General features: G+C 38.6%; 1 protein-coding gene across 1 annotated transcript in view; it reads left to right on the top strand.

Moving 5' to 3' along the window:
• The window catches only part of LOC103023419 (collagen alpha-1(XXIV) chain), a 193,438-nt gene that overhangs the window by 117,519 nt on the left and 54,162 nt on the right, over positions 1-21,757 (top strand). The window contains exons 25-30 of the mRNA XM_022677290.2: positions 4,730-4,783; positions 5,829-5,882; positions 7,061-7,114; positions 9,862-9,915; positions 16,974-17,027; positions 19,489-19,533. Of these exons, the coding sequence (XP_022533011.2) occupies positions 4,730-4,783; positions 5,829-5,882; positions 7,061-7,114; positions 9,862-9,915; positions 16,974-17,027; positions 19,489-19,533 (315 nt within the window). The remainder of the gene's footprint in view (positions 1-4,729; positions 4,784-5,828; positions 5,883-7,060; positions 7,115-9,861; positions 9,916-16,973; positions 17,028-19,488; positions 19,534-21,757) is intronic.

Genomic DNA, 21,757 nt, shown 5'->3' with positions numbered 1-21,757 from the left:
AAACAGTAGCCTCTTCACTCTGGTTCCTGAGAACCAGCTCTGTTTATCTGATCAGCAACAGATCAGCATTTCTCTACTGTGAGAATCAGCTTAGAGAAATAGAGAAAAATAGTTTTCATGTGTAAAGAATGTTGCAAACTGTACAGTAATTGAAAGTAGGCTCGACTCCGGTCAAAATTGGCAAAACTATGGTCTAAGGTCCGGATCGTCGCTAATGTTAACTTGTGTTATGATTCAGTGCTATATCCTGTATGTGTGTGTCTCTCTCGCACTCGGCGTGTCTTCAGTTTCCGTATGGAAGACTGGTGGAGGAGAACATGCCAAGATGCATAAAAACTACCACCAAATATTGATTTCTGGACTTTTAAAACTTTAGTTTTCTTTGCATCATTTGAGGTCTGAAAACTTTGTATCTTTTTTGTTATTTCAGCCATTTCTCATTTTCTGCAAATAAATGCTCTACTTGAAAATAATTTTATTTGGAATTTGGGAGAAATGTTGTCTGTAGTTTATAGAATAAAAAACAATGTTAATCTTACTCAAACAAAAATCTATAAATAGCAAAATCAGAGAAACTGATTTAGAAACTGAAGTGATATCTTATTTTCTTCCAGATCTGTATATTAGAGAATGATATAAAGTGCATTTTAAAAGGCTGAGAAAGAGAGAGAATGAAAGAGAGGAGAGAGAGACAGTGAGTAAAGCCGTGGACATGGTTCCCGTGGCGAGTGACTCTGGGCTGAACCTGTGATGTGGGGAGATATGGGGAGATGTCAGGCTGTTGTCTGAAAGCTGCTGTCACTGTAAATCAGCTCCTACAGGTTTACAGCTTTAGATGCTCTCTGTCTCTGAATGCGCTTCACTTAAAGGATTTGTGCTGCGTCCTGCAGAGATCCTCTGCCCCGGGGTTATAACTCCTAAATGCTCCTTAAGATCACAGTGATGTATCGGTCTTGCTTCAGGAATCATAAACAGCATCAGGTGTGAGATACGCTCCTGTACTCTTGTGGTTCCATTTGTGGAGATGTAATGCATATCCTGTGGTTGCCTTTTTGGAAATGCAAGGTTTTTTCTTTAAATACTCATTTCAAAGATTAATACCAGGCTGGCTTCAAAAATGTAGCTATTAGGGATGCACTAATGTATAATTCTAGTATACTTTTTAATATTTGTCATATTTATATATATGTCTGGTAATAGAAACAGGTATAAATAAATAGTAATATACCATATTTTTCGGCACATCAGATTATGAGGTGCACCATCAATAAACGTCTATTTTCTGGTCTATTTTCTGGTCTATTTTCATACACAAGGCACACCGGATTATAAGGCGACACTAGTAAGAATGCATACTTTAAGTTAACAGGAGTGTCTCCACCTTCTAACTTAATAAAACAAAAAAACACATTTTCTTTTAAAGTCAAACGAGTGCTGGATGTTAATCTACACAGATACTTCTCTTCCTAAAACTGTTTATTTAGTTAGTTTATTTAAGTAAAGCACTTCCGTTTATTTACAGTACGTTTAGATTTCCAGTATTTTGTACAAGATTGAGCACTAGCTGTGGTTAACAAGAGCTTAGCCAGCCACGGTTAGCAGCGCTAGCCAGCCCCGGTTAGCAGTGCTAGCCAGCTGCGGTTAGCAGCGCTAGCCAGCCCCGGTTAGCAGCGCTAGCCAGCCCCAGTAAGCAGCACTAGCCAGCCCTGTTTAGCAGCGCTAGCCAGCAGGGGTTAGCAGCACTAGCCAGCCCTGGCTAGTAGTGCTAGCCAGCCCCAGTAAGCAGCACTAGCCAGCTGCGGTTAGCACCTCTAGCCAGCCCAGGTTAGCAGCGCTAGCCAGCCCCAGTAAGCAGCACTAGCCAGCCCCAGTAAGCAGCACTAACCAGCCCCAGTAAGCAGCGCTAGCCAGCCACGGTTAGCAGCGCTAGCCAGCCCGGTTAGCAGCGCTAGCCAGCCCCGGTTAGCAGCGCTAGCCAGCCCCGGTTAGCAGTGCTAGCCAGCCCTGTTTAGCAGCGCTAGCCAGCAGGGGTTAGCAGCACTAGCCAGCCCCAGTAAGCAGCACTAGCCAGCCCTGGCTAGTAGTGCTAGCCAGCCCCAGTAAGCAGCACTAGCCAGCTGCGGTTAGCACCTCTAGCCAGCCCAGGATAGCAGCGCTATCCAGCCCCAGTAAGCAGCACTAGCCAGCCCCGGTTAGCAGCGCTAGCCAGCTGCGGTTAGCAGCCCTAGCCAGCCCCGGTTAACAGCACTAGTGAGCCCCAGTTAGCAGCGCTAGCCAGCTGCAATTAGCACCTCTATCCAGCTGGAGTGGCTTTACTGCTCCTTACAACCTGACTGGTAGAATTCATACATAAGGTGCACCCGATTAAATTTTTTGGTAAAATTAACGGATTTTAAGTGCATCTTATAGTCCAAAAAATATGGTAACAGCAGTATAAATCCACTCAGATCATTAATAAACCTCACCATGTGGGAAAGACTTAAGGAACTGTAATTGACTTAATTGTTATTCTAATTAAAAGGGGTGAAGCTTTGCCTGTAGTTTATGTTGACAGCAATTTTAATACAGGATTTAATACAGATTTAATTACAGTTTAAGATTTTGCTTCAGTTCTTATGGAGAAGACTGTAGAACGCATCGGTAACGCCTCCTCTATTCATCTTGTTTTAGAGTAGAACGCCCAGCTCACCCCCCTTTCCAGAGATTAATGATCACAACCTGGGGCAAAATAAAGGAAGGAAAAAATCACGATGGAAAACTGACGTATTTTCCTAACTACTGTTTGGGACGTGTTCCAGTCGTGGTGAATGGCACTAGGTGCTTTCAGACTATTGGTATGTCATGAAAGCACTTATATAATAAATCTCGGATTTCAGAACTCTCTGAGGAACCTGAGGGCAGTGGATCCTGAGCAGAGCGAGAGAAAGAGAGCAACTCTCTACTAGCTTTTAGAAAACTATGTAAATTACGGTCACTCCATGTTTACACTGAGCGAGCCACATTCCCTGCCAGCACTGATTTACACTGAGCCAGGGTTCAGGAGTTCACGGGTTCAGCGGCATGTTGCATTCAGCACCTTTTCATTTTTTGGCCCGGCTTTCAAGCTTTTAGCATCGCATTCAAGGAATCAGCCTTTCAGCAACAGAACAGCGTGTCTAGCAGCTTTAAACAAAAAAAAGTATTAATTTAGTTTGCAGCACATTAATGATACATGGCTTTAAATATGGATATATTGATTAAAAATATAAATTATTAAAAACAGACACCAATAAATCCAAATAAATAAATTCCTGGTATTTGCTTATTTAGGAGTATCCTCTATCTATCCTCTATCCTCTTCAGTAACACAGATGCTGTAAAAAAATATCGTAGAGAATCGTAGAGAGTCTTTCAATATTACGATACTGTGATTCAGCGATACTCCATATATCATCGATATCATGGGAAACATATCATAATAATATTTGTTTCCTCAGATTCCCTGTGATTCTTACCCCTAATGGTGATATATGGTCAGCCCACCCAGCAATCAGTAACTAGTCCCTGGTTTCTTGTTCTGCCGGTGCAGTATTCAGGACAGTTTGATGATACTATATTTTTATGATATGTTACATCATAAGAAATGAATTGGATAATAAAAGGTATCTCTTCTCATAATGATACACCCACATGGGGTACCACACCTACCATTTGGCGACACCTGAGCAACTACATTTGTCACAGTATCCAGATTTTTTTTGGGATGTTATATTGCCCCAAAGGTTGTTGTGATATTGTAATGATAAAAATGTTACCATGATATAAAAAATACACTGATATTCTAGTGCATCTCAAAAAATATAATTTAAAACATCATTGAAAAGTTACTTTATTTCAGTAATTCTTTCAAAATGTGAAGCTCATATGTTATATAGATGTATTACATACAGAATCTTACAGCTTCAACTTACAACTTTTATAAAGATGCAGATTTCATTTTCCAGCAGGACTTGGCACACTGCCCACACTGCCAAAAGTTCCAATTGGTCTTATATAATATTCATGGATTTTGTTGGCTGTAAGTCATAATCATCAACAATAAAATAAATTAATATAATAAAATAGATCACTCTGTAAATAATATATATATATTATAAGTTTCACATTTTGAATTGAATTACTGAAATAAACTAACATTTCAATGATATTCAGTACATTTCTTGAAATGATAAAGCACTAGTAATGATAAAAATTCTTAAATATTTATTATTCTTAAATGTTTAAAAATCAGCAACCACCTGAAATACCATAGCAACTGCCTAGCAAAACACTAGCTACCACTAAGCGACATTTACCCATTAGCAATCCATTAGTAGCATCATAGCAACTACCAGGGATACTGTAGCAACCATTTATCAACACACACAATAACCAGCTATCAAACCTGCAATACCATTGCAACCAAGTACATAGTATATACTTTATTTTTGTGATTTTATTACAAGAATTACTATTTCTAGTGTATCTTGTTATGCTTATTTTATTGTACTAGTTTGTGTTAACATTGAACTTTGAATTGAACTTTACTGTTTCAGGGTTTCCGGAGGTTGTTTGCTGATATATTGGCAATAATAATGATTTAGGGGAGCAATAATAATGATATTGGGAATGCATTATTTAACTGTTGTGTGTGTGTGTGTGTGTGTGTGTGTGTGTGTGTGTGTGTGTGTGTGTGTGTGTGTGTGTTTAGGGAGCTGCAGGACTAATTGGACCTATTGGTGCCACTGGCCCACCTGGGGAAAAGGTAACGCAGCTGTCTCCCTTATTACAGACAGAAAAACATACATATATACATACAGTCATATGAAAAAGTTTGGGCACCACTATTAATCTTAATCATTTTCCGTTATAAATATTTGGGTGTTTGCAACAGCCAATCTTTGGATTGTCCTTGACTGTTCTCACCATTCTTCTTCTCTGCCTTTTTGATATTTTTCTTGGCCTGACACTTCTGGGCTTAACAAGAACTGTCCCTGTGGTCTTCCATTTCCTTACTATGTTCCTCACAGTGGAAACTGACAGGTTAAATCTCTGAGACAACTTTTTGTATCCTTCCCCTGAACAACTATGTTGAACAATCTTTGTTTTTAGATCATTTGAGAGTTGTTTTGATGAGCCCATGATGGCACTCTTCAGAGGAGATTCAAATAGGAGAACAACTTGCAATTGGCCACCTTAAATACCTTTTCTCATGATTGGATACACCTGGCTATGAAGTTCAAAGCTTAGTGAGGTTACCAAACCAATTTTGTGCTTCAGTAAGTCAGTAAAAAGTAGTTAGGAGTATTAAAATCAATAAAATGATAAGGGTGCCCATACTTTTGCACTGGTCCAATTTTGGTTTAATGCATACTGCACATTTTCTGTTAGTACAATAAACCTCATTTCAATCCTGAAATATTAGTGTGTCCATCAGTTATTAGATATATCAAACTGAAATGGCTGTTGCAAACACCCAAATATTTAGAACTAAAAATGATTAAGATTAATAGGGGTGCCCAAACTTTTATATATGACTGTATATATATATATATATATATATATATATATATATATATATATATATATATATATATATATATACGTGCATGAGCTGCATCATAGAAAGCCAAATTAACTATATAGATAATCTGGTTTCCCATATGGCCAGAGGCCAGTCAGTGGATATCATAGAAGCATGAAATGTTTCTCATGTTTTTCAAGCAGTTTGAAAAGAATTAGGTTTAATAATGCTATTTGTATGTGTGTGTTTTGTGTGTGTGTGTGTGTGTGTGTTTGTGTTTTTGCAGGGTGATCGTGGTCCTGCAGGCCCTTCAGGTCCACCTGGGGAGAAGGGTTCAGTGGTAAGAACAGTAAACGCTGCTCCAAAAAGTTAAATCTGACACTGTGTTGATTAGGTGGTCAGTAGAAGTGCTAGTTGTGTAAAACTCAACTCAGTTCACAACATATATAGATCTGGAAAAAATAAGAGACCACTTTAACAGTTTTAACAGTTTCTTTGATTTTACCAAATTAAAAACCCCTGGAATATAATCTCTTATATCATCTTATATAATATAAGATGGATGATCACAAGCCATCAAACCCTCAAAGCTGAACTGCTTGAATGTTTGCACCAGGAGTGAAGGCATAAAGTTATCCAAAAGCAGTGTGTAAGACTGGTGGAGGAGAACTTGATGCCAAGATGCGTGAAAACTGTGATTAAAAACCAGGGTTATTCCACCATTCCACTCTTAAAACTTTAAATATGAATATGAACTTGTTTTCTTTGTATTATTTGAGGTCTGAAAGCTCTGCATGTTTTTTTTTTCAGCCATTTCTCATTTTTTGCAAATAAATGCTCTAAATGACAATATTTTTATATAGAATTTGGGAGAAATGTTGTCTGTAGTTTATAGAATAAAACAACAATGTTCATTTTACTCAAACATAAACCTATAAGTAGTAAAATCAGAGAAACTGATTTAGAAACTGGAGTCATCTCTTATTTTTTTTCCAGAGTACATGAGGTATAGCTGAAATCCTTGGATGGGGTTGAAATTATGACCTCCTCACTGTTGGGAAACAGGGAAGCAGTTAGACTGTAGGGCCACTCTAGAGCTGCAATACATCTGCTACATAAAAAACACAGTTCTTGCACATAGTAAATTGACCATTCTGCTTCTTTTTGGACGCAGAAATGTACATGGTTCTACAGCTGTAAAGTGGAGCAACTGTCTAACTGCATGCATGTAAAGATGCATCAGCACTACAGCCACCCATGGTCAATTACCAACTTAAAAATAGTAGTTAGTTAGTGTTGAAGTTTACATTACATTATTTTTATAGTGTATTAGTTGCATGGTTGTCTCATTCAGTTATATATGGGTTTGAGGTCTCACTATCAGTTTATTATTATTTTTATATTATTAAGTTTATCAATACATTAATGTGATTATTAAATCATTGGTTAGTTGAAGTGTAATGAACTGCATCGTGTTTGATTTAAACTGTATTAATTTGCTGATCCTATCTGCTGTAGGGCTACCCAGGTTTGCCGGGAGGTCCAGGTGAATTGGGTCCACTGGGTCCACCTGTAAGTCCTGCTTATGTTTGCACTCTCACTAATTTACCTATAATCTGCAGTCATATTCAGTTATTAATCTTAAATAATTTGATTCACCATTACTTTGCATTAGTCAGCACCTACAATTAATTGATCTATTATGAATTCAGTAGTTGTGTCAGTTCTGTCACTGTCTGTGTGCCTGCCACGGACTCTACTCTAGTGCTCTCAATAAAGAAGACTCCACTTCCCAGGATGCACCTGGCTCAACCTCCTCAATATGTCGGGATATGTGGCGCTTCAGCGTTCTGGCTCACCATGCTTTTTAAGATTGCTTACACCTGTGTTTTCCAGTATAAATAGCCCCTTCTTTCTTTCCCTGGTGGCCCGGTATTGAATCTATTATCGTTAATTTTCTAACTTGTATTTCTTTTTTGTTCCTTCGACTACCCATTTTGCGTAGCCCTGTATTGTTTGTTTGTTCGTTTACTCATTGCCGACATTTTTTGTACGTTAGACTACACATTTTGCCTTGCCCTATTGCTTGTTTGTTTTTGGATTTCCTGTGTATTACCTCCTTGCCTGCTCACTCTGATATGTTGTTTGATTATACTGTCCTTTGGTAATTGATCCTGCCTGTCCCTGACCATTCTTATGAGCTTTGTCCCTTATTTAATAAATTGTGTGTTTGGTATCCGTGTGTTTGTGTTTGGCCACCATGACAGAATACCGGGCCACAAGAAAAAAGAAAGCAGGGGCTGTTTATACTGGGGAACACAGGTGTGAGCAATCAGTCAGAAGCACTGTGAGCCAGAACACTGAAGCGTCATGTGATCCGGCATGTTCGGGAGGTTGAGCGCAGGTGCATCATGGGAAGTGGAGTCTTCATTGAGAGCACTAAAGCTTGTGGCAGGCAGACAGACAGTGACAGGACTGACAATTTGCTATGAAGTTTATATCTATAGAAATATACAACCCCTGGCAAAAAGTATGGAATCACCAGTCTTGGATGAGCACTCCTTCAGACATTTCATTCTGTAAAACAAACTCTGATCAAAAACATGATACAATAATAAGGTCATTCCAAAGTGCAACTTGTTGGCTTTCAGGAACACTCAAAGAAATGAAGAAAAAACATTGTGGAAGTCAGTGAATGTTACTTTTATTGACCAACCACAGGGAAAAAAATATGGAATCACTCTATTCTGAGGAAAAAAGTATGGAATCACTCAAATTGAAGGTAGAAAATAAGGACACACCCAGTCAATTTCCTTTCCCTAAATGGACACCTGCCTCAGATTAGATCTGCTCGTTAGTCTGCAGTTAAAAACACCTGCAGTCATGACACCTTGGAGGGCTGCTGGACGAATTAGAGTGGCAAGAACCATGGCTCCAACAAGAGAAATGTCTCTTGAAACAAAAGAGAGGATTGTGAAACTTCTTGAAGAAGGTAACTCTTCACGCATGGTTGCTAAAGATGTGGGCTGTTCACAGTCAGCTGTATCCAAGATATGGACCAAATACAAACAGCATGGAATGGGTGTTAAAGCCAAGAGTACTGGTAGACCGAGAAAGACATCAAAGCGTCAAGACAAGCAACTTAAGGCCATTTGTCTTGAAAACCGAAAAAGTACAACTAAACAGATGAAGCATAAATGGGAAGAAGCTGGAGCCAATGTATGTGACCGAACCGTAAGAAATCGCCTAAAGGAAATGGGATTTCAATACAGGAAAGCTAAAAGAAAACCATCATTGACACCTAAACATAAAAGAACAAGACTGCAGTGGGCTAAGGAGAGGCAATCATGGACTGTGGATGACTGGATGAAAGTTATCTTCAGTGATGAGTCAAGAATCTGCATTGGACAAGGTGATGATGCTGGAACTTTTGTTTGGTGCCGTTCCAGTCAGATTTATGAAGAGGCCTGCCTGAAGAAAACAACCAAATTTCCACAGTCCTTGATGATATGGGGCTGCATGTCAGGCAAAGGCACTGGGGAGATGACTGGTTAATTCTTCTATCAATGCACAAGTTTACATTTACATTTTGGACAGTTTTCTCATCCCTTCAATTGAACAGATGTTTGGAGATAATGAAATAATTTTCCAAGATGACAATGCATCGTGCCATAGGGCAAAAACAGTGAAGGCATTCCTTGGAGAAAGACACATTCAGTCGATGTCATGGCCTGCAAATAGTCCAGATCTCAACCCAATTGAAAACCTGTGGTGGAAATTGAAAAAAATGGTCCACAAGAAGGCTCCGACCTGCAAAGCTGATCTGGCAACTGCTATCAAAGAGAGTTGGCACCAAATTGATGCAGAATACTGTTTGTCACTCATCAAGTCCATGCCTCAGAGACTGAAAGCCGTTATAAAAGCCAAAGGTGGTGCAACTAAATACTAGTGATGTATTTTGAATCATCTTTTGTTTATCTGTTTTTCATGATTCCATACTTTTTTCCTCAGAATTGAGTGATTCCATATATTTTTCCCTGTGGTTGGTCAATAAAAGTAACATTCACTGACTTCCACAATGTTTTTTCTTCATTTTTTTGGGTGTTCCTGAAAGCCAACAAGTTGACCTTTTGGAATGACCTTATTATTGTATCATGTTTTTGATCAGAGTTTGTTTTACAGAATGAAATGTCTGAAGGAGTGCTCATCCAAGACTGGTGATTCCATACTTTTTGCCAGGGGTTGTATATAGAAATAATGTTTCTAATTATTTTTCTGCAACTCTCTCTCTCTCTCTCTCTCTCTCTCTCCCACATCAGGGTCCACAGGGTCCAAGGGGTGCTGCCGGGGTTTCTGGGCCTAAAGGAAGAAGGGTAAGAGATAGATAAACTCTTTTTATCTCTAAAATTCCAGCTCCATTGAGTTCCTCCTGCAGCACAGGTCTCTGTCCTGAATGTTTGGAGGAGTATTTTAGCCCCCCCTCCTTTTGCACAGTATCTCAGCTGCAGACTGGAGCTGGTGTTATTTGTGATGTTTTTTTTTAAATCACTAAGATTCATAAAAAATGATTACTGATGAACTGAAATCCAGCGCATGTTTCCCAGCGAGCCGCTGCTGTTTCTCCTCTCTCTCTCTCTCTCTCTCTCTCTCTCTCTCTCTCTCTCTCTCTCTCTCTCTCTCTCTCTCTCTCTCTCTATCCACCCCTGATGTACTACTGTATTGATTGATGATGATAATAATAATAAAGGATGATCTGGTGCAGTGGAGTGCTTTACAGCCCACTGAGACCCCTAGTGGTCAGGAATTGAATGAGCTCTTCCTTCACCAAGCCAAGCTGTCATGTTCAGGGGGCGAATTACTAGGGGGGTTGGGTGGGTCAGACCCCCTCAATTAAGACTTCAACCCCCTAAATCATTTAAATCTATTTTAAAATAATGTAAATCTATTTCTTACATATAATGTTAAAAACTATAAAAACAATACAGTACCATTCAACGTTAATAAGCATTTCTCCCAATTACCTGCCTGCTACCCCATCATTGGTCAGGTGGCTTGCGTTAAGTTAAGCGTTAAGTTATGGTGCACAAGCTGCTCAAGCTACAGTGTTACCTGTAATTAGTTTGCTATCTATTTAGCTTTCTTAAATATGCACTTTAAACACACTTTTCCTTACAGAAATAACTTGCATGAATTTGCTATCCCACCCTAAATGCTGCTAATTTACCATTCTGCCTTAAATGCTGCTGTCATGGCACACGGGCTTCAGGCTGTAGATGCCATTTTTAGCGCTTTTAAGGTGGAACAGAACATTCAAATGGAAATCCACTTTCTGTTGTGTATGGACACTTTATCATCTACCACAGTCTAAAGAGGAAACTGTGTTTTAATGTAGAGAAAATGTGTTTTAATGCAGGGAAACTGTTAAGGTGGAATGGAAATGTGTTTTAAGGCGGAAGGGAAATGTAAACAAGAAACTGAAAGCTTCATACGCTGCAGTAGAACCTAGTGAGGAATTATTTACTCAGATTAGTAGTTTAACATTAAACTGGTGTATTACAATTTTTTAAAAGTAAGACTTATTTTCTAAATTTTTATTAGGCTACTTTGAAAATTAAGAATAGCCAAGCTTTATAAACGCATTCCTACATTTAATATTGTAGTCCCAGTGTCAAAATATGCGGATGAGATGGAACAAAAGCCTAATCTACAGGGATTTTCAGTTAAATTGTTATTTTCTATTTATTTAGAATTAAATAACAAATGATTGCTGTGAGAGAGATCCTGTAGAATATGAATTAAAAATTTAATGGTGAGAAAGAAGATGAAAGATAGCAGCCAATAGCATTGTCTGTGTTTTTGCAGGATTAACTGTGGATTTTGCAGTATAATATAATGTTTATGACTATAAAGGTTATTGTGTGACGTGCTGCATAAGCTGATGTAAAGAATGTATCTTTTACGTGCTGTAGGCATTACAGTGAGGAAGCGAGACATTTACAAGACTTCAGTTTGGTGAAGCACTTCTGAAGCGCCTTCGCTGTATTGGTTTCCATTTACACCCTGAAGAAATATTTGAACTCCCCCAATTACCATTGTATATACAGCTCTTAACCCAACAAAACCCAACACTCCTTTCCTGTTTCTGACGGATCCATAAGAAGTCATAGGAGCTGATTAATTTAGTTTTTGTGTATAATACTTAAATCATCCTCAATGTTGTTGCTCTTTAACCAGGATGTAAGGGCCCACAACGTTCGTTTTACTGTATTAGCTTTGTTTCATTGCATTTCCAACTCATCCAAATCATTGTTTGTAAGTGTGACAAACCTTGGCTCATTTGATGTATCAGGCTGGGCATTTCTCCAGTTTCAGATCGAAACAAATGCTTTTGAAGCCAACAGATGTAATAGACTCACTGTAATTCAATTTGACAGTTGTTGCTGCTCTGTTTTTTGCTGTGCTGTTTGGCTTGTAAGCGCTGCATCGTTGCTTGGTTACCTGTATTTGTATATTTGTATTACCGGCTGATAACGGCACTCACAGAACGCCTCCCAGCCAATCACATTGCAGTATCGGAACTAACTGTGGTGTAATTCTTGTTGTTTGCAGTTAGTTTTTTTATTGTAATACAGATTTTTTCCTCTCTATCATAAACATTCTGAAATAAAATGAGCAAAATGTGTAAGCTGAGTAAAATACTTTTACATTTTTAAATAATGGTGACCTGGTCCTGTTCACCACCACTGTGAATATAAATCGATTAACAATTTTCTGCACAATTCACAAAAGTTAAACCCAACTCCACACTTAAACAGAGAATTGATTAATTGATTGTATGTGCTGTAAAGGGTAATATTTACTCTTAGTATCGTTTTTACTTTTAAAAATAGGTTTTGACTTTACCCAGAATGCAATTCTGCCTTAATGAGAGACATGTGGGGGCCAGGCAAAGTCTTAGTGGTGTTCTGTGTGTGTGTGTGTGTGTGTGTGTGGGAGACTCAATTTATGGCTTCATTAGTTACTGTATCTTCCATCTGATGGTACAGGAACCATGCAGTTCATATACCGTTATTTACACATGGTAGCACTTATTTGTTCCCCTTCTCACACACACACACACACACACACACACACACACACACACACACACACACACACACACACAGGTTGTTTAGTCAGTAACGTGCTGCTTGGCTTCTCTTCCTGTTAGTTTGAGGCTGCTGTTTCTGAATGAGGCAGAACTGAATGATGTGGCCTCTGGGCGGTGAGACGTCTGTTTACTGGGAATTCTCTCAGACAGATCTGCTCTGCTGTGAAGGAGTAAGTTAGGATTGGGAATTGCAGGCTTGGAAAAACATGTTGGGGATTTAGCAGCTAACATTTACTCTTACTTTAATTTGTAGGCCATTATTACCTTATTTTTTAATACACACTAGTAAGGAACTGTTTTCCTTCTAATTCAGCAGGTCTCACTGCAAGGTGGGGGTGGGAGGGTTAGCTAACTAACTTAAGTAAAGCTAAGCTAGGTGAACAAAACTTTAATTCCTAAACAAAACATTTTCTGTTAAAGCGAAACAAGCACTGAATGTTAATCTATACAGATTTCTCTCATGAAAACTGTTTATTTGCGTGAGTAAAGCGCTTCCATTTACTTACAATAAGCTTAGATTTCAGATAGAAGGCAGCAGCATTAGCATTAGCGGCTAACTGCTAGCGCTAGCCACGCTTAGCGCTAGTAAATCTCCACTGATAGCGCTACACTGAGAGGAACCCTGAGTGTTCCAGTTAGCCTGAGTGATATTAGCCAGCGGTTTGTCCCTGGTAGCTTGTTTCAACACAGTAAATGCACAGATTACAGTCCGATATTCTCGTCTCTGAACGGCAAAAGAGCTAGCGCTTAGCATGGTTAGAAGCTAATACTAATACTCTTTTATAAGGCTGCATTTAAGTGGAGTGGCTTTACTGCTCCTTAATACCTGACTGGATTATAAGGCGCACTGACGATTTATGGAAAAATTAAAGGAGTTTAAGTGAGCCTTATTAACTTCTTAATTAACTGAGTTAAACTGTCAATACCCATATGAGTTCCCATACTTTAACTATATATATATATTAGTGCTGTCAAAAATGTAAAAATATTTTACTCAACTTACATATTTGGCTCATTTTATTTCAGAATGTTTATGATAGAGAGGAAAAAAATCTGTATCACAATCAAACAAACTGCAAACAACAGAAATTATATCGCAGTTACTTCCGATACTGCAATGTGATTGGCTGGGAGGCGTTCTATGAGTGCCGTTATCAGCCGGTAATACAAATATGCAAATATAGGTAACCTAGCAACGATGCAGCACTTACAAGCCAAACAGCACAGCTACAAACAGAGCAGCAACATCTGTCAAAAAGAATACCAGCGAGTTCATTAAATCTATCGGCTTTAAAACGTTAACGCACGCTGTTAATTTGTAATCAGTAACATGTTACTATTTTTTAAACGCAAGTCAATTAAGGCACCAAGTTTGACTCCTACTTTCGCACACACACACACACACACACACACACACACACACACACACACACACACACACACTCCTGCACTGCTCCTCATCTCTGATATTTTTTAAATATTCAAGTTAAGTTCTATCTCAAAAATCCTCAGTCCAGTTTATCATGCATTCTTTATTTCAGCACCCTGCGTTGATTTTTATCTCCCCTCAAACATACAAGTATATACTATTATTTTAATTGACACCATTATTATACATATAATTGCATTTTACATTTCTTACATTCATTCTTTTATGAATGTTTAAATATCCACTATAATAATTTACGTCTGAGGAAAAACAAATGCAATTAATCGCAGTTAATCACAGAATGTTGTTGTGAAATAATGAAATAATGATTTGTATTTGAAATAACATTGTTTTTACATCAAACTTTGCTTTCATCAAAGAATCCTCCATTTGCAGCAATTACAGCATTGCACACCTTTGGCATTCTAGCTGTTAATTTGTTGAGGTAAGCTGGAGAAATTGCACCCCACGCTTCTAGAAGCAGCTCCCACAAGTTGGATTGGTTGGATGGGCACTTCTGGCGTACCATACGGTCAAGCTGCTCCCACAACAGCTCAATGGGGTTCAGATCTGGTGACTGCGCTGGCCACTCCATTACCAATAGAATACCAGCTGCCTGCTTCTGCTGTAAATAGTTCTTGCACAATTTGGAGGTGTGTTTAGGGTCATTGTCCTGTTGTAGGACGAAATTGGCTCCGATCAGGCGCTGTCCACTGGGTATGGCATGGCGTTGCAAAATGGAGTGATAGCCTTCCTTATTCAGAATCCCTTTTACCCTGTACAAATCTCCCACCTTACCAGCACCAAAGCAACCCCAGACCATCACATTACCTCCACCATGCTTAACAGATGGCGTCAGGCATTCTTCCAGCATCTTTTCATTTGTTCTGCGTCTCACAAACGTTCTTCTTTGTGATCCAAACACCTCAAACTTGGATTCATCCGTCCACAACACTTTTTTCCAGTCTTCCTCTGTCCAATGTCTGTGTTCTTTTGCCCATCTTAATCTTATTCTTTTATTAGTCTCAGATATGGCTTTTTCTTTGCCACTCTGCCCTGAAGCCCAAAATCCTGCAGCCGCCTCTTCACTGTAGATGTTGACACTGGTGTTTTGCGGGTACTATTTAATGAAGATGCCAGTTGGGGACCTGTGCGGCATCTGTTTCTCAAACTAGAGACTCTAATGTACTTATCTTCTTGCTTAGTTGTGCAACGCGGCCTCCCACTTCTTTTTCTACTCTGGTTAGAGCCTGTTTGTGCTGTCCTCTGAAGAGAGTAGTACACACCGTTGTAGGAAATCTTCAATTTCTTAGCAATTTCTCGCATGGAATAGCCTTCATTTCTAAGAACAAGAATAGAATGTCGAGTTTCAGATGAAAGTTCTCTTTTTCTGGCCATTTTGAGCGTTTAATTGACCCCACAAATGTGATGCTCCAGAAACTCAATCTGCTCAAAGGAAGGTCAGTTTTGTAGCTTCTGTAATGAGCTAGACTGTTTTCAGGTGTGTGAACATGATTGCACAAGGGTTTTCTAATCATCAATTAGCCTTCTGAGCCAATGAGCAAACACATTGTACCATTAGAACACTGGAGTGATAGTTGCTGGAAATGGGCCTCTATACACCTATGTAGATATTGCACCAAAACCAGACATTTGCAGCTAGAATAGTCATTTACCACATTAGCAATGTACAGAGTGTATTTGTTTAAAGTTAGGACTAGTTTAAAGTTATCTTCATTGAAAAGTACAGTGCTTTTCCTTCAAAAATAAGGACGTTTCAATGTGACCCCAAACTTTTGAACGGTAGTGTATATATATATATATTTTTTTTTTTTGTAATATTCAAATTAAGTTCTAATTCTGAAATCCTCACAAACAATTTTACAGTACAATTTATCCTGCATTCTTTATTCCAGCACCCTGCGTTGATTTTTTTTATCTCCCCTCAAACATACAAGTGTATACTATTATTTTAATTGACACCATTATTATACATATAATTGCATTTTACATTTCTTACATTCATTCTTATAAGTCTTATAAGACTATCATTCATGCTGTTGGTTGGAGCAGCAGAGTATATATATATATATATATATATATATATATACGTATGTGTATATATATAATATTATACTCTGCTGCTCCAACCAACAGCATGAATGATAGTCTTATATTTACCACATCGCATTTTCATATGAACATTACTTGTACTATATATATATATATGAATATATACAATATGAAAATGCGATGTTGAATAAATGTAAGGCTATCATTCATGCTGTTGGTTGGAGCAGCAGAGTTAAGCCCAGGTTTAGCTGAATAAAGGCAGGCACAGTTAAGTAAGAATGGCAGTGTTTGAGGGGCAGGTTTAGTACGAATGGAGCGATTGTGTTTCAGGCGGTTTTGGAGAGGACGGGCGGACGGGCGGCTTGTTAACGGGACCGGTATAAAAACACGGCTCACTTACCGCTGCTTAACAAACACTGAATAAACCATTCATTACTCCCAGCTTCACCCAGCTTCACAATGTGTGGATTTGTCTTGAAATGTTTTGAGAAGAATAAAATCACTACATCTCTCTCTCTCTCTGTCTCTGTCTCTCTCTCTTTCTCTCTTGCTCTCTCTTCTTGTATTGTGATTGGCGTGAGCTTCTTCTGGCTCGTGATTGGCTAGCTGCACTGAGGTGCTGGTTAAAGAGGGTCTGATCATTTATTCTCTTTATTCTGCTGGGTGGTTTAATAGTGCAGACGTGTGTTTTTTAAAGCAGTTTTTTCTTTGTGTGTGTGTGTGTTAAATTGATGCTGTTCTGATTGAGTGTAACACTGTTCCCTCTCTGTTGATTTCAGGGGCCGAGAGGACCTGACGGACCTGCGGGAGAGCCGGGACCAGAGGGTGGCAAGGTGACCTCTTACATCACACTAAACTCCACCCCTTTAATCGTGAACAATTGTTTTATTCGTTTTTTGGTAGGGGTGTGAGGAGACACTAATATCATGAGACGAGACACGATGCTGGGTTCACGAGAACGAGACGAGACGCGATTTAAAAATAAAATTTTAAAGAAAAATAAATAAAATCATACGACGCAAACTTAACAGACTGGTTTCACTCACACATTGATTTTATAAGAAATAAATAATAACTTTTCTAGGTCTTAAATGGTGCAAACAATAAGTGCAAACCACAACCAGTCATATTAAGACTATGGTTTGTGTTTTTTTCTCCTAAATCTCTTGTAATTTAACTATACATAACCATAACCAGTCATATTAAGACTATGCTTAAAGTGCAAACAGAGGCAGAACATGTTTTTTAATACAGTACAGAGCAAAGGGATTAGTACAACTGCCTATGAAACAGTCACATGTAGGATTTAATTACAGTATTTATATATGGTTTGTGTCTTGTTGGTCACTCTGTTATCGTTTATTGTTTCCACTGGAGCCAAAATGCAGCCAGACATACAACTTAAACGTAGCAGAAGCATCTTCTATACAAATACCTGAATTTTCCTCTTCTGCTGAGAGCTGCTCTCACTGCTCAGCCACCACACTCGCTGCTATCACTACTGTGTTGCCAGATCCCTCTTAAAAAGTCCACGCTAAACTGTTTTTTTTCCTACGAGACTTTCCTTTAAACTTGACGAGAAATATCGTCACGTTTTAATCTCGTGCCACGAGATCTCGTCACGCCCCTATTTTTGGTATAAGTTGTATATAATTGGTATATGTATATCAACATCTAGTTTCTCACAAAAGTGAGGACCCCCCTCACATGGGACAAAACAATAAAAAATATATATGACACTCTGATACAGTGTAAAGTAGTTCAGTGTTCAGCTTTTATACCAGTGTAAATTGGTATAAAATGTTGTGCCCTCAAAATAACTTATCACACAGCCATTAATGCAACAAAAGTGTGCCCAAAGTGTCAGTAGTTTCTGTGGCCACCATTATGTTCCAGCCCTGCGTTAACTTTCATGGGCATGAAGTTTACTACAGCTTCACAGGTTGTCTCTGGAATCCTCTTCCACTCCTCCATGATGACATCACAGAACTGGGTGATGTTAGAGATCCTTGCGCTTCTCCACCCTCTGTTTGAGGATGCCCCACACATGCTGATAGGGTTTAGGTTAGTAGGCTTTTTAAAGCCAGCCTCTGGTTATTACGCAGAACTCAACTGGACTCAACTACTTTGGTGGACCCTGGGTAGGCCTGTTCTGAGTGGAACCTGTCTGGAAAACTAATATATGACATTGGCCATTGTGCTGTATCTCAGTTTTGGAGTATTAGTAATTGTCTTATAGCCTAGGACATTTTTATATAGAGCAGCAATACTGTTTCTCACATTTTCTGAGAGTTCTTTGCCATGAGGTGCCATACTGAGACCTTGAGACCTTGTAATACTAACAAGTCACATGACACTGGGCAAGGAAATTAGGCACAGCTAATTTACATAATATACTTTACACTGTATGAAAGTGTCATATCTTCTGTGTTCTTCCATTAAAATATATAAAATTAAATCTCTACAAATATGTGAGGGATGTATTCACTTTGGTGAGATACTGTAAAAGCACACAAAACACCCCCCTCCCCCTAAACCCTCTATCCCTCCCTCCTATCCTCTGATTGTATTAATGGATTACTAAAAGAAACAAAACAGATATTAAGGATCTTGCCAGCTCTTACAGAAAAAAAAACAAAGAAATCTTAGAAGTTCATGTAGATAAAATAGATAAGTTATCATTCAACAGAAATATGCAGCTTTTTTCCATATCCATAGAAATCAACACTTGTCCTGTATATCTAAACAAAATCACAGGAAAATTTCTGCAGATCTGTAAAAGACAAGATGTGCAACTTCCAGAATAAAGTTCTAATATTTACAACAACATTTTCAAAATTATTTCAATAATTAATCACAAATTAAAACTTTCCAAAATGTTGTTGTATTAAAATGAGTATCCAGAATAAAATCTAAATAATATTAATATCTTGAATGAATTTCAGTCAATATTAATAAACCGAATAACAGTATTATTAAGCTAGAACGACATTGATGTTTTGTAAAATATGGATAAATAATTGCTAATACAAATGACTGTCCAGAATAAAGCTAAAACAAAATGAGATTCCAGAATGAATTTAAAATAAAATATCCAGAATGAAGCTCTTACAACATTAATATGTTAAATAAAATTGAAATACCATTAATATTTAGAATATATGATAATATCGTTATGCAAAATTGAAGCTAATAAATAAATATCTATAAAATTAATATGTAGTAGTGTCTTAAATGCAGTCAAGATAAAAAAGTGATTTTAAATCTTTATTTTGTCTCTGTGTTTTGTAACAGGGGGAGAAGGGTGAAGCCGGGAAGAAAGGAGATCCTGGTTTTATAGTGAGTATCGTTAGCTCTGTCTCTCAGCTGTGCTGTGTGTGAACTGAACTCCAGGGGTCGCTCTCACGGAGATCACACTGTGCAGCGTACATATGTAAAAATCGTCCGACTGTGTAACGGTGATATGTTTCTAACTATTTATACACACTTCCCTCTGAACTTGTCTGCATTTGCTGTCCATTTTCCGTGTCTTTGGAGTTGCCATGTTTTCCTAAAAGCTCAGGAACATTATTGTAGGCAGGGTTGCCAGATGCAACAAAAATATCCAGCCCAAAGTCAGTCTAAAACGTGCCCTTCAGAAGCTTGAACTAGCCCAAAATATGTCCATCATTTGTTTTGAAGCAAATGGCAAAACAACTTTAAGTGTATGACTTAGTATTTTGATTATAGAAGATGTATTAGTAATTTTCCTATTTATCTTAAAGTATTTTATTAGTTCTTTTTATAACAGTTTTATATCCTAGTCAAAAACATTTAATAAAACTGACTTTTAATTTTTCTGTTTTTGCCCCTCATGAACTCTCTTATCTCCTCTTTACCATTTTTTTAAATCTTCTGGTGATTTCTGGTTACATTGTGTTTTTTTTGTTTGTTTGTTTTTTTGCTTTGTCTGGTGTTTGGTGGCCAATTTGGTGAAAAAAACACGAACCTGGCAACTCTGAATGTAGGCATAATGAAGGAAGGAAAGGAGATGAGGAGCGTTTTAGATTGGGTTTATGTGATCGCGACACCTAGCGTTCAAACTTTGAGTCTCACATTAAAAAAAACCTGCTTAATAGCGGGCCAACTTTCATTTTGTTTCTAAAATATCTCATGTTCACGTCAAAAAAAGGAAACGGGCCGTAGTTTGGACACCCTTGGCTATTTGATCGGGTTAAAATGGACTCTGGTTGGTTTGTACCCTTAGTGTTGTTTGATTGAGCAGGTCTGAAAACAGTAATCGCACTCTGTTGTGTTAAGGTTTCTTTGATAATTTTGTACACTTTCAGATGTTATGGGATGTTTTCATGTTCCACAATAAAACAGTTCCACACTGCAGACTCTAACTCAGGGGTGTCCAAACTACGGCCCGCGGGCCATTTGCGGCCGGTTTCCTTTTTTGGAGCCGCCCGCAAGGTATTTTAGAAATAGAATGAAAGTTGGCCCGCTGTTAAGCAGGTTTTTATAATGTGGGATTCAAAGTTTGAACGCTAGGTGTCAGAAACGGACCAAAGAGTCTAAAAGCAGAGAGAGTGTGCAGTTCTAGCGCAGAAAAACGGGCCAAAGAGTCTAAAAGCGGAGACAGTGCGCATTTCTAGCGCAAAAAAAATGGGCCAAAGAGTCTAAAAGCAGAGAGGGTGTGCGTTTCTAGCGCAGAAAAAGGGGCCAAAGAGTCTAAAAGCAGAGAGGGTGTGCGTTTCTAGCGCAGAAAAACGGGCCAAAGAGTCTAAAAACGGAGAGAGTGCGCATTTCTAGCGCAGAAAACGGGCCAAAGAGTCTAAAAGCGGAGAGTGCGCATTTCTAGCGCAGAAAACGGGACAAAGAGTCTGCGCAAAGAGACAAAGAGACAAAGAGAACTGCGCACTCTCTCTGCTTTTAGACTCTTTGGCCCGTTTCTGACACCTAGCGTTCAAACTTTGAATCTCACATTATAAAAACCTGCTTAACAGCGGGCCAACTTTCATTCTATTTCTAAAATACCTCGCGGGCGGCTCCAAAAAAGGAAACCGGACGCAAATGGCCCGCGGGCCGTAGTTTGGACACCCCTGAGTTAGAGTCTGCAGTGTGGAACTGTTTTATTGTGGAACATGAAAACATCCCATAATATCTGAAAGTGTACAAAATTATCAAAGAAACCTTAACACAACAGAGTGCGATTACTGTTTTCAGACCTGCTCAATCAAACAACACTAAGGGTACAAACCAACCAGAGTCCGTTTTAACCCGATCAAATAGCCAAGGGTGTCCAAACTACGGCCCGTTTCCTTTTTTTGACGTGAACATGAGATATTTTAGAAATAAAATGAAAGAGAGGGTGTGCGTTTCTAGCGCAGAAAAACGGGCCAAAGAGTCTAAAAGCAGAGAGGGTGTGCATTTCTAGCGCTAAAACGGGCCAAAGAGTCTAAAAGCAGAGAGGGTGTGCATTTCTAGCGCAGAAAACGGGCCAAAGAGTCTAAAAGCGGAGAGAGTGCTCAGTTTCAGCACAGAAAAAGGGCAAATGAGTCTAAAAGTTGCCGTAATTAAG

This window comes from Astyanax mexicanus, chromosome 13 (genome assembly GCF_023375975.1).
Source record: "Astyanax mexicanus isolate ESR-SI-001 chromosome 13, AstMex3_surface, whole genome shotgun sequence".
NCBI lineage: Eukaryota > Metazoa > Chordata > Actinopteri > Characiformes > Acestrorhamphidae > Astyanax > Astyanax mexicanus.
This window is presented reverse-complemented; position numbering and strand designations above follow the sequence as displayed.